We start from the raw sequence: 12,282 nt of genomic DNA, 5'->3' as shown, positions 1-12,282 counted from the left end.
TAAGAGATGGTAGCAGTCTCTTAATGGTGATATGAATGTCACCATCATTGTCCAAGTGTTCCCTGCATGCGTGGCACCATGCTCCGTGCCCTGACCTCACCAAGTTCACAGCCTGGTGAGAAGTCAGGCCCGGTCGCGTCCAAGCTTGTCTATTTCACTTCACAGGCGTGGAAGACATTCTGGTCAAGCCGAAGGCAGATGTCAGGAGACACAGGATCATTGAGGAGTCCACCCACTGTGGGCCCCGGGTGAGGAGGGCCTGGGTGGCTGCTGCCCGCCGCAGAGGGTTGGCTGGGCTCCACACCCTCCTCACCTGGCTGCAGCCTTCGACGTTGTCCTTTTCTCATTCTAGGCTGTCAGGGCTGCGTTAAACCTTCCAGAAGCGGCATCGTGTGATGAGGTCCAAGGGAAGTGGCAGGATGCCCATCTGGGCAAAGACCAGAGGGATTTTAACATGATTGATCTGAAGTTCAAGGAGGAAGTGAATCATTACAGCAATGAAATTAACAAGGTTAGTCCAGCAGTGTGTGCACTTACCACCACCATTTTGAATGCTGGTGTTTTAAAAAATTACATTTTGATTCTCGCTCTGGGCTCTTTGGAGCAATTTGGCCGTTTAATGGCTGACTAGGTGAGACGTGGGGTGGGGCGAGTGGAGTTGATCGTTTTGAAAAGCCAAGGGCTTCCTTCCCTCACCCCGTTGGGGTCTGGAAGGGTCTTTGACGAATGCTGAGAAAGCAGACATTGCACTATTTTTCTTTTTTCCTTTTTTTTTTGACCACGCACAGCTTGTAGGATCTTAGTTACCCGACCAGGGATTGAACCCAGGTCCTTGGCAGTGAAAACACCGAGTCCTAACTACTGGACCGCCAGGGAATTCCCCACTATTTTTCATTTTAAATGTTTGTATTTTAGGGTAACTGCATTAAAGGGGACGGAAAGAACTCTTTCCCAGGGGCCACTGCAGGGTGGAGGGGCAGAATGAAGGATCAAAACCACCAGTGCTCCTTATATGGGGGACCCAGGGGTGAAGGCCTGGATTCGAATCCTGGCTCTGCCGCGGACTTGCTGTGAGATCTCGGGCCTTGTGTGATGAGAGCGGTCCGAGCCAGGTGTCTTCCCCCAGGGGGTTGGGGATGGGAAGAGCACCTGCCTCGTGGGCTTGCAGGGAGGATTTAGGAGCTAATCTGCACAGTGCCCTGGGTGAGGTGAGCGCCCTGCCAGTCCTCCAGAGCCCCTTCCTGCGCAGCTGAGAAAGGAGAGGGACGTCCCCACACAACCAGGATGGCAGACCCCGTTCTCTCGCCTTCTCAGCCCAGAGCTGGGGCTCCCAGTCCTGCGGCTTGAAGGAGCTCACCTGGCCCTTACCCTGCCTCCTGGGCCTTGAGGCCCCACCTGAGGAGGAGGGAGGGAGGCGTGGCCAGTGCCCAGCAGAAGTCAGTGTTTGCTCGTGGTGTCCTCTGATTGGCTGTCAGCATCCCCTCAGCGGCCAAGAATGCAGACCTTTTGGTACAGTTCCGTCCTTGAGAGTCGTGGTTCAGAGGAGCCCTCCAGTACCGCGTGAAAACCAGGAGGCTCAGCTTCCAGGGCTGACTGGGGACGCTGCAGGTGGGGCGTTGTCTCAGAAGCATCTTAGGATTCTTTCTTGTTCCTCCATCTCTTTCCATCCACTCTGCCTCTCCTGTGTGGGGCTGGGTCTCTGCAACCCTAGGCAGAAGCTTAGATAGACTCAGAGCTCCCCCCACCTCAGCATCTCCCTGGTCCCCCTGGGGGCTTTGCTAGCTTCCGCTGGCCCAGGAGCCAAGGTGAGCCTCCTGCTTGGTATTTGGGCAGCATGTTGGGAAACGTGAATGTGACACAGACATTGGTCATCATTGCTACTGTCCAGGGCCAGGCCATGCTCTGCTGGACAGGTTCCCAAGGGCACCACCTTAGGTTTTATTTTTAACCAGCTGCTTTTCAGAATCACGAACTGGAGATGCTGGCCCCTCTGCATCTCCTTTCCGGCTTCCTGGCAGAGGTGTCAAGAGAACGCAGCACCCTGGGCCATCCTCTTTTTTTTAGTTGTTACTGGAGTATAGTTGATTTAAAATGCTGTGTAAGTTTCTGCTGTACTGGGCCATCCTGTAGACTTCTCTCCAGGGCTTCTAGCCAAAGGGTTGATGCCGGGTGAGACTTCTTACCTCGCGTGGGACCTGGTGCTTCTCTCTAGATAAATAGTCTGTGTTGGCTTCTGCATCCTGGATTTACCTTCTGAACCTGGGATTCCCAAGAGGGTGAGTCACTGACCAGTGCGTGTGTTCCATCTGCAGGCATGCATGCCTTTCGGCCTGCACAGACAGTTCCCAGAGAACAACTTGCAGATGATGGTGCAGTCTGGAGCCAAAGGTTCAACTGTGAATACCATGCAGGTGTGAGCCGAGGCGGGTGCTGGCTGGTTTGCAGAAGGGTGGGGTAGTTGCAGGAGGCACTTTTCAGATTTGTTTCTATTTTTAAAAGGATCCACATTCCGTTCGAAATGTGGCAAGTACTGAAAAATACAAAAGTATGTCAAAATCAGTGCAGGCGCTAACCACTGTTAAAAGTGTTATAGACAGATACCGACACAAGTATCCAGATACTGACGTGTACCAAACAGATCCATGTTGTAAACTTACACACTGTATTATTATATATAGTCACATTATATATAAACACGGTGTGTGTGTATTTATAATCTTAGCTGAGATCCTGAAATGTTGCACGATCTGCGTTTTTCATTCAGTGTTACATTATAGGCATTGTCCTAGAGGTTTCTTAACCTTTTAATTTTTGGCTCGTTATGGAGGACCAATTACTGCAGTGCTATCACAGCATTTTCACAAATTTTAGCAACTTTTAAAAAATATCTTGATGACCTTGAGAGGGTCTCAAGGACCATCTCATTATCTGGTGAGTAGAGAGCAATAGGAATGGGCTTAAAAGGCTGGAGGCCATCCGGAAGCCCTTTCGACTAAATAAAATCCAGACCTGCTGCTCCTCTCCCCCCAAGAACATTAATAGGCAGTTTTATTCTCTTTTGACCTGAGAATGTTAAAGATCACAGTTAAACTACTTTTTCTGCTAGTCTCAGTTTCCCTGTTAGGACCTGGGGGTCCTGTCCAAGTATAACACGCGATGCTTCTGAAACATGGCTGCTTTTACAAACACCGTCCGTTTCAACTGAGTCCAAATGCGCAAATTGCCGTCATGGAAAGGAAGACATAGTTATCTTCCTGGAAGGTCAGCTTTCTGGGCTCGTTTAGCAATTTAGGTTGGCCTTCAGGAACTTGGATCCCATGCAGTGTTTCTGGAAGAGCAGCCCCCCCCCATCCCCTGCTGGGACAGAGCATCATTTAACGAGCAAGTGGGTCTTCAGTTGCCTTTGGGTTTCCTTTCTCCCAGATCTCGTGCCTGCTGGGCCAGATCGAACTGGAAGGCCGGAGACCCCCACTGATGGCATCTGGCAAGTCACTGCCCTGCTTCGAGCCGTATGAGTTCACCCCCAGGGCTGGCGGCTTCGTCACTGGCAGATTCCTCACCGGCATCAAGCCTCCTGTATGTAGTTTGGGTTTTCCTTTGGGCTCTTCTCCTCATCTCTTAAGCTCAACAGTAAGAGGCCTGTGGCCTTCACCAGGAGCTTTAAGCAAAGACAGCCAAGTAATAAGTGCTAGGCTATCCCTGCTTACCCACTAGACCCTGGGGCCTGCAAGGACCAAGAGGACGCAGCCACGTCGTGTTCACCATCATAATGCCAGAGCCCAGCACGGTGCCTAGCGCATCGTGGGTGCTCGGGAGGGATTGCTGATGAATGGGAAGATGAATGAGACCAATCCCAGCTCTGCCTCTTCCTGCTCTGCGCCCTTTCTCCACCGGTTCTTCCCTGCATCTGAGGGCAGCTGGGGACGGCGAGGCCCCTCACCAGGGTGCTCTCTGTGGCCAAAAGGAGCATCACAGAGACTTATTTCACAAAGCTTCCCTAAAAGAACCTCCCCTGGCTCCTCCTTGACCTTGGGAAAATTGACCCAAGGTAGCAAATGTCTAGTTTTTCCTCAGTCAGCAACAAAACTCTCCCTTAAGAGAAAGGTTTTCTCCTCACACTTGGCAGAAATGGCTTTTCGACTGTGAGTACCTTCTGTTCCCTGGTCTAGCGCGTCTCTGCAAGGACGCCTCCTGTGGTCAGACAGCTAAGTCCAGGTTGTGAACGGGACCGACCCTTTGTGTCAGGGCCACCAGCTGCTCCCAGGGCTCCTCCCTCAGTCCCACACGGACTCTCCAGTGGTCATCCGTGGCCCCTGGCGAAGGGTGGTGGAGAGCTGACGTAGACCAGAGAGTTCTGAACTCTGGTTGTGACCCCTTCGTGCATCATGAAACGATTGACTTCATGGAATGAAACAGAGTAGGGTGGTAAAGGCAGCATCAGAGTGAGGGATGGGGTCATTTCATAGAGTTTTAGCTCGAGTCATGTTATCTCTTATCGGCACGTGTGTGTGTGTATGTATGTACGTGTTTGCTGATTACTGTTATAAACCCATTTCTCGTTGTGGAATTTTGGAAAACCCTACATGATGAGGCACCAGTGCCATTTCTGTTTGGAAAATGGGGTGCGTGTGGGGTGTGGGACATGGCACTGAGGACGGACTCCTGGGAATGGGAGCTGGAACATTTGTCCCTCTGTGCTCGGGCAGAATAAGACAGAGGCAACCCCAGGGGAGGGCAGGAGTCCCTGGGGCCGTGGGAGACGTCAGAGCTGCCAGGGGCACTGGCTTGAGCCACCCTTTAGGAAGCACACCGTCCTCACTGCCACCCCTGGGACCTGGGTCCCCGCTTCTCCCACAGGAGTTCTTCTTCCACTGCATGGCCGGGCGAGAGGGTCTGGTGGACACGGCTGTGAAGACCAGCCGCTCCGGCTACCTCCAAAGGTAAAGAGCACCTGCTCTGCCACCTTTAGGTGGCATCAGCGTCGCAGGTCCATTCACCTCTGTCATTTTTTTCACATTTTCATTGACAATTCACTTAAGATCCCTTTGGATGAAAAAACTTCTAGAAAAAAATGTCCACGGGTGGCCCAAGACAGAAAATAGCCGACATCCTTCCCCTCCTAGAGGATCGGTAAAGTGTGAGCTCAGAGGTTTATAGGAAGGGCCCGTGCGTCAGCGTGTGCACCTTTCCCTGGGAGAAAGGTCCTGGGTGGTGATGCACTGGTCCTGCCCCCCGGGAGGGCTCTGCGGTTGGGGCAGAGAGGATTCCAGGCCCCTTGGGTCCGGCACTCGGAGCCAGGCCAGTCTCAGTTTTAAGCTTCAACCTCCCACCTGCCCAAACAGGCCAGTCAGAGAAGCTACGTGTGCCCTTTCCTCCCAGAGAGGAGGTTAAACAAGCAGGTCTGGGCTGGTGTGCCCTGAGTTCCTGCATCCGGCGTGGATTACAGGGCCAGACCCACCTGTGAGCAGGGGTTACGCCCCACCTCCATCCTCTTAAATCATTCAAGGATACCTGTGGCGTGTAGAAAAAGCTAGGAATCGAGTGATCGCGTGAGTCTGGGGGTGGGGGATCTGTGTTGGGGGCCATCTGAATGCAGGGCAGGGAAGAGGAGGGTGTTGGGGATCCGGGCTGGCATGAAGAGCGGCAGCCACTGGGGCAAAGGGCGCAGTGGTCCGCAGGACCCCTCTGCCGGTGGAGGGTCACGGCAGAAAGGGTGAGTGCCTTCCTTCAGACAGGAGGGGCCGTAGGTTGGAAGGCTGCCTCTTGTGGCTGGCGATGGAAAGGGAGAATCCGACGCGGCGAAGACGTGGGGCAACCGGCTGAAATGAACAAGAGGCAGGAGGCGTCAGGCCTGAGTGGCAGCACAGTGGCACGGTGGACAGAAAGCAAGACGCTGCAGAGGGGAGAGAGAAAGTTGTGGCTGGCGTGAGGGAGCAGTGGCAGGATAAGCACGGGGACACGTTCCGGGGGGGGGCCTGGAGCTCGGGAGAGGCCTGGAGATGCAGCCTCCGGGGCCGCGGCTGGTGCCGAGAGCTGCAGCCCTGCGAGGTGCCTGGTACCTCGGCATCTTCAGCAAAGGGGACACGGATGCTCAGCTCCAACCTCGCCAGGCCCCGGGCTGGGTGCCGAGCTCTGTCCTTGGAGCTCAGGGGAACAGTGGCTCCTAGGAGACCCCCTCTGAAGGTGGCAGGAGGAGAAACCAAGGCAGGATGGCCAGAGAAGTAAGCTAAAGCCAGCACCAGGGCAGCAGAGGGGGGCAGGTTGAGGGCGGCAGCTGACCGCTGGGAGCACTGAGGAAAAAAGGCACCAGGTTAGGGCTATCACGTCAGCATTTAGTTCCTAAGGTCCCCTTTGTCCCTGACAGTCTCTGGACTAATGGCGTGAGAGAAGCATTGGATGGGGAGACAGCCCCGCTGCTTTGCCTGCCTCCTGGGTCTAAGGACACTGGTCCCTGGGGAGCCCTGCCATGCCACGGAGCAACGGAGCAGGCAGTGGTCCCAGCAGCTGGGGCTGGAGCTGGGAGTCGGGGTCGAGCGGGGCAGCCAACCTCCTCAGGACACGTGGCTGCAGCCCCTGGCCGCGAGGTGCTGTAGCTCAGAGCCTGGGGCACGGGAGCCAGCCTGTCCTGGGGGCTTGCCTGGCTGCAGGACAGCAGTCCTCTTTTCTGCCCTCCGTCCGCTCCATCAGAGGCTGCCCTGGGAGGTGGCGAGCCCGGTGGGCGCTGAGCCAGTGGTCCCTATACAGGTGCATCATCAAGCACCTGGAGGGTCTGGTCGTCCAGTACGACCTGACAGTCCGCGACAGCGACGGCAGCGTGGTGCAGTTCCTGTATGGGGAGGACGGCCTGGACATCCCCAAGACACAGTTCCTGCAGCCCAAGCAGTTCCCCTTCCTCGCCAGCAACTGTGAGGTAGTGTGCCGGTCCCCCGCGCCTGTGGGTCGTGGGGTGGGGGCCGTGCGGTGGGCCTCCCGCCCTGAGCCTTGCCACTCAGAGTGGCCGCTGAAAACTAGAGTGGGAAGAGTTCAAAAGCACCAGGCGATGCCTTGGAACGCCTGACCTTGTCAGAGCCCCTCCCTCTGTGTGCCTCATCCCGTGAGATGGCAGAGAGGCACGCATACGTCTAGAAAAACTGCACCGTGTGGGGCATTTGCCTCGTGCCGGGCCCTAAACTAGAGCGCACCGTGGCTGCTGTCTCCCTGCCTCCTCCCTGCAGCCTGGGGACGCAGGTGGCCCTCTGCCCATTTTACAGCCAAGGCAGGGTTTCAGGGACGAGCTGGTGAGTGGCAGGGCTTGTGTCTGCACCCAGGCCCTCTGACACACAAGCCCGCGGTTTTCCTACCACACCTTACTGCCCCAAGAGCAATCGTCACCGTTGGCTCAGCAGTCACCCTGTTTTACAGTTTGGGAAACTGAAACTGACATGGCCTGTCCAAGGTCACCAAGCAGGTGGTCGAATTGAAGGTTGTACTCCGGGGTTGGCTCCTTCCCATCCTGGCGCCATGTTCTGGAGGGACTCTGAGTGTCACGGTCTCTCCCCCGTGACCTCAGCTCCTGAGACCGCCAGCTCCCAAGTCTGACTGGCACAGAGTGAGGGCCCTGGTTAGCAGTGGGCGCTCAGACCCCCCAGGGGCATCGTGAGGGCTCCACACGGGCCACCTCCGTCCTGTGAAGTTGTGTGACATGGCCCTTGTGTGACGCCCTCATCTCTTTGGTTTTGTCTGTGTGGTCTGTTTGTTTAGGTGATAATGAAATCGAAGCACCTCCATGAAGTTTTATCCAGAGCAGATCCCCAGAAAGCTCTCCGCCACTTCAAAGCCATCAAAAAATGGCAAAGCAAGCATTCCAACACCCTGCTGAGAAAAGGCGCCTTCTTGAATTATTCCCAGAAAATTCAAGCGGCTGTGAAAGCCTTGAACCTCGAGGGCGCAAACCAGAACGGCCGCAGCCCCGAGACTCACCAGGTGATGCTGGGGTTCGGTGGGGGGCGGGGGTGGGCGATCAGTCAGGGGTTGAGGGGATGAGGAAGGAGCTGTTTTCCCGGTGGAAGGTACAGTCATGAAATCTGGCTTCATTCAGTGCTGGTCAGGAAACATGGCACTCAAATAGGGATTTAAGGACGGGAATCTTTACAGAGGTGTGGACAGGGTTCCAGGAAACTAACTAGGGCTGGTAAGTTGGGTTCCCACCCGCCCCCCGCAGGCAGGAACAGTCACCAGGAGTGGAGAGGGTGGCCGTGGGCAGAGGCCACCTGACAGGAGCCCTCAGTAGAGTTCTGGGCTCCGAGATCCATTAGAGAGGGCGGGGGATGAATGCCCAGCCTCACTCTCCTCCCACATGCCCTTCTGCTTCTGGGACCTCCCGTCAGCCAAGCACAGCTGGGAGCCAGGAGGCAGGGGAGCGCTTTGGGGCACCGAGCGTGGGAAAGCCTGGGTGGGGGACAAACAGGGATCCAGCACAGTCACCTGGCTTGTGGTGACCGTGTCCTTGTTGACCTGAGACAGCCCTGGCTTTGCCTCTCATCCCAGTATTATTATTAATAGTGTCCCGTTTTACGCTACAAGACACTCAGTTTGGACAGTAACTTAACGTGGTCACCCTGCCTGTCCTTGAAGGGCCAGGACGAATCGCTTGTAGAGTCGTGGTAAAGCAGTGCGCCCTGGGATGGATTCGGTTTCTCCGTGTTTCAGATGTCAAGATGGCCTTCTCATTGCCGTCAGGTTTCTGTCTCTTTCCCCTGTTCTCATTTGAAGCCAGTGCCTCTGATACGCCTTATCTTACTGGGCATCCCAGGAAGAGAAGCCTATTCCTGGTGTCCTCCAGCATAGCTGAGGCCCATCCTTCCTTTCAGATGTTGAGGATGTGGGCTGAGTTAGATGAGCAAAGCCGGAGGAAATACCAGAAGAAGGCGTCTCCTTGTCCTGACCCCAGTCTGTCTGTCTGGCGCCCAGACATCTACTTTGCATCAGTGTCGGAAACATTTGAAAAGAAGGTGGATGACTACAGTCGCGAGTGGGCAGCTCAAGCAGAGAGGAGTTACGAGAAATCGGAGCTCTCTCTGGACAGGTGATGACATTGATTTATTGCACAGCACACACAGAGGGAGAATCTGCTTCTCAGGCCCTTCCCCGCCCACTCTGGCAGCCTTCTGGGTTCAAGACCCCAGCAAGAAGGAGGGAAGTGAAACAGAGGGCGCCTTGCAGGCCCTGAGGCCTGTGGGACGGATGAGAGCAGGTAGGCAGGAGTGCACCCCCCATCTGGGCCACGACGGAGAAGAGCGCTCTTTGGGGACAGAGCCCTGCACAGGTGGCCCCTCTCTTGAGTGTGGTGTGGTGGGCATGGTTATGTGAGAATCAGGGAATCTGGTCAGAAGCTGCCAACCCTTCACTGGTTTGAAGTAGCAGGGAGAGAAGACACATCAGGTCAGCAGAAAGTCGGACTTTTGAAAAGAACTTGCGTAGAAACGTAGTTCTATTACCTTCCTCTGTGTTCAAACGTAATGTCCCGTTTAGTCGCTGTTTGTTGAGCCGCTTCCTTGTCCTATGTTCCGGGGTAATACAGTGTTCCTTGGCTGTTCTAAAAGGGCCGGCATTCGTAGGAAGAAGGGTTAGTGAATTACAAAGTTGTGGAGCGCGCACATTTCCAATGTGGCCTGTAGCCATTTGCACTAATTAAGAAAGTAAGCACCCCCTTCCCGCCTCCCCCCCATATCCCCATAATTGCTCAGTGAACCTCTTCCTGGTTTGTACAGAGGGAGGTTTAAGCCCTCTCCAAGCCGTCACAACTACTGGGCAAAAAAAGAATTAACAAAGGGACACGTGAATAGTGAGCTCACTAGTTCCGTGACATTCTCAGGGTGAACGTGAACAGTCCGAGCATGGACATCTAGAGCTTCAGCTACCCAGCTGGGCTCTGTGCTGTGTCATTTAGGACATTTCAGGGTCACTGGCCGGAATTTAAGGCTTAGAAGGACCATTTGCTTAGAAAAAAACAAGCCCAGAAAGAGGGAGAGGTAACAGGTCCATGTACCCTGCTTGCGGGTGGCATTGACAGCTCCTGACAGGCAGGTAGTGTCTGTGCCCCTGACTCCTGCTGTCCCCTGCCCCATCTCCAGGTTGAGGACTCTTCTGCAGCTGAAGTGGCAGCGCTCGCTGTGTGACCCGGGAGAGGCCGTGGGCCTGTTGGCCGCACAGAGCATCGGGGAGCCCTCCACACAGATGACCCTAAACACCTTCCACTTTGCCGGCAGAGGCGAGATGAACGTCACCCTGGGCATTCCCAGGTGGGGGACTGCGAGGGTGCAGGGGCTGGGTCTGTCCTAGCCCACTCCTGGGGAGGAAGTCATTTCATGAGAGAGAGAGAGAGAGAGAGAGAGGGTGTCATCAAAGCAGGGGTCAGGGTTGGAATATCCAGAGCCCAATGGGCTTCTGTGGTTGGATCCATGCCCAGGCCTCTTAGTGTCTCCATTTATCTCTCCACCAACTCCTGTATCCAAGTTACCTGAGATGCTTGTGAAACTACATACTCCCGGGGTCAGGCCGTCTGGTTGCCCAACTTCGGGGGCGCCACTCACCTAGAACATGACCCAAAGGGGCCCTGGCCCTTCAGGTAAAAGTACGCACCTTGCGGGATGGTGGCCGCTGGGTGAGAGGAAAGAAAAGAGATCAGGCTCGCCTGCCTGGCCCGGCTACTTTTTAGCAGAGTGACTCAGGCTCCCCAGCTTCCTGTGGGAGGGAGGAGGGCGGGGTGCACCATGCAGTCGGGCCGTGCAGGCTGACTGAGCCATGGCCGAGGTCTAGCCGTGGTCCCTGTGCCCAGTGGGAGCGCTGCAGATGCTGCTTCCCTTCCCTGCATCTCTTATTCGTTCAGTAAGCACCCACGCTGTAATGCGAGGCACAGGTGATAGGAAACAGGAAGAAGACACAGCCCTGTCCTTGAGGAGCTCGTGCTCCAGCGGAGGAAGCTGACAGAAGAGTCCCTTGCTGTCACACGCGGGGCCAGAGCTGGGACTCCCTGATCAGCATATCTCCCCCACGAGATCCTGTGGTCTCTCGCAGATCCTCAAAGAACTGTGACATCTTTATGAGAAAGGCCTCGCAAAAGTAAAGAATCCGGGTACCTCTTACGGTCAGATGTGCCCTTGTTCTGTGACAGGTTGAGGGAGATTCTCATGGTGGCCAGCGCCAACATCAAGACGCCCATGATGCGCGTGCCTGTGTTCAACACCAAGAAGGCACTGAAGAAAGTGAAAAGCCTGAAGAAGCAGCTCACCAGGGTGTGCCTCGGGGAGGTAATTGTCTCCCTGGGACCCAGGGCTACAGGCTGGCTGCAGGCGTTTTCCTGCATCCTCCCATCCGTCCTCCCAACTCTTCTCCCATCTGGGCAGAACAGCCTTTGCCAGCTGTTCAGACCCTGGCTCAGACTCCACCCAGTGAGAGGGAGGCTCTCTCTGCCAGGTGCTAAGCAGGGATGGATCAGGAAGCTTTAAAGGTAATCACTGGTCTGCAGCATTCTTCGTGCCTTAAGAATCAGGACACTTTCTGGGTCGGTCAGCTTACCAGCCCCGCTGGAGCCTGCCCCCTCCAGCCTCAGGCCGTCCTCTGGAGGTGTGCCTACAGGGTGTGGGGGGGTCTCTCTCCCCACCCCCCGAGGGATCTACACCAGCAGAGCTTGTTGGAGTTTCTTTGGGATTTTGGCCTGTGGTCCCAGCCCCTGTCCCTGCAAACTCTCAGTTTTCCCATAACCCACTTGTAACGCTCAGTCCCAGGCTTTGGGCAAATTGGTTTCTGTCTGTCAATCTGGTTCTAGGTGTTGGAGAAAATTGATGTCCAGGAGTCCTTCTCTATGGGGGAGAAACAGAACAAGTTCCGGGTGTACGAGCTGCGGTTTCAGTTCCTGCCACACGCGTACTACCAGCAGGAAAAGTGCCTGAGACCCGGGGACATCCTGCATTTCATGGAAACGAGGTCAGGACTCAGGCCATGCTTATTGCTTGACTTTGTCATGGACCTTGAGGGCTTCTGGCCACAGGACTCCCAGAGACCGGGTGCTTTTGCGCAAATGATTCCTTCAAAGGAGGTGTTTAGAAAAGGAACAGGTCCTGCAGCCTCATGTGGCTTGTGGGTATGACTGCATTAACCGCATTCCCATCTCTGCCCCCTGTTTTTCTCTCTGGCCCATGAGTCTCGGGTACTCGGGTTTTGTAGGCTTTAAGATGGAGGAGGTCATGTACCATAAAGAGAGCAGAGCCCCGTCGCAGTGGTGCTGCTGTGACGTCAGACCAG

The 12,282-nt window shown here is 55.3% G+C and overlaps 1 protein-coding gene across 1 annotated transcript in view; it reads left to right on the top strand.

Annotated features, from left to right (window-relative positions):
- Positions 1-12,282, top strand: part of POLR1A (RNA polymerase I subunit A) — a 76,338-nt gene that overhangs the window by 52,835 nt on the left and 11,221 nt on the right. Inside the window, exons 17-27 of the mRNA XM_082852372.1 lie at positions 166-248; positions 353-511; positions 2,313-2,411; positions 3,424-3,576; positions 4,858-4,940; positions 6,745-6,910; positions 7,741-7,962; positions 8,850-9,064; positions 10,113-10,280; positions 11,153-11,288; positions 11,807-11,964. Of these exons, the coding sequence (XP_082708498.1) occupies positions 166-248; positions 353-511; positions 2,313-2,411; positions 3,424-3,576; positions 4,858-4,940; positions 6,745-6,910; positions 7,741-7,962; positions 8,850-9,064; positions 10,113-10,280; positions 11,153-11,288; positions 11,807-11,964 (1,642 nt within the window). The remainder of the gene's footprint in view (positions 1-165; positions 249-352; positions 512-2,312; positions 2,412-3,423; positions 3,577-4,857; positions 4,941-6,744; positions 6,911-7,740; positions 7,963-8,849; positions 9,065-10,112; positions 10,281-11,152; positions 11,289-11,806; positions 11,965-12,282) is intronic.

This window comes from Leucopleurus acutus (genome assembly GCF_964270905.1).
Source record: "Leucopleurus acutus genome assembly, chromosome: 12".
NCBI lineage: Eukaryota > Metazoa > Chordata > Mammalia > Artiodactyla > Delphinidae > Leucopleurus > Leucopleurus acutus.
Note: the sequence above shows the minus strand (reverse complement) of the source record. Positions and strands in the feature narration are given on the sequence as shown.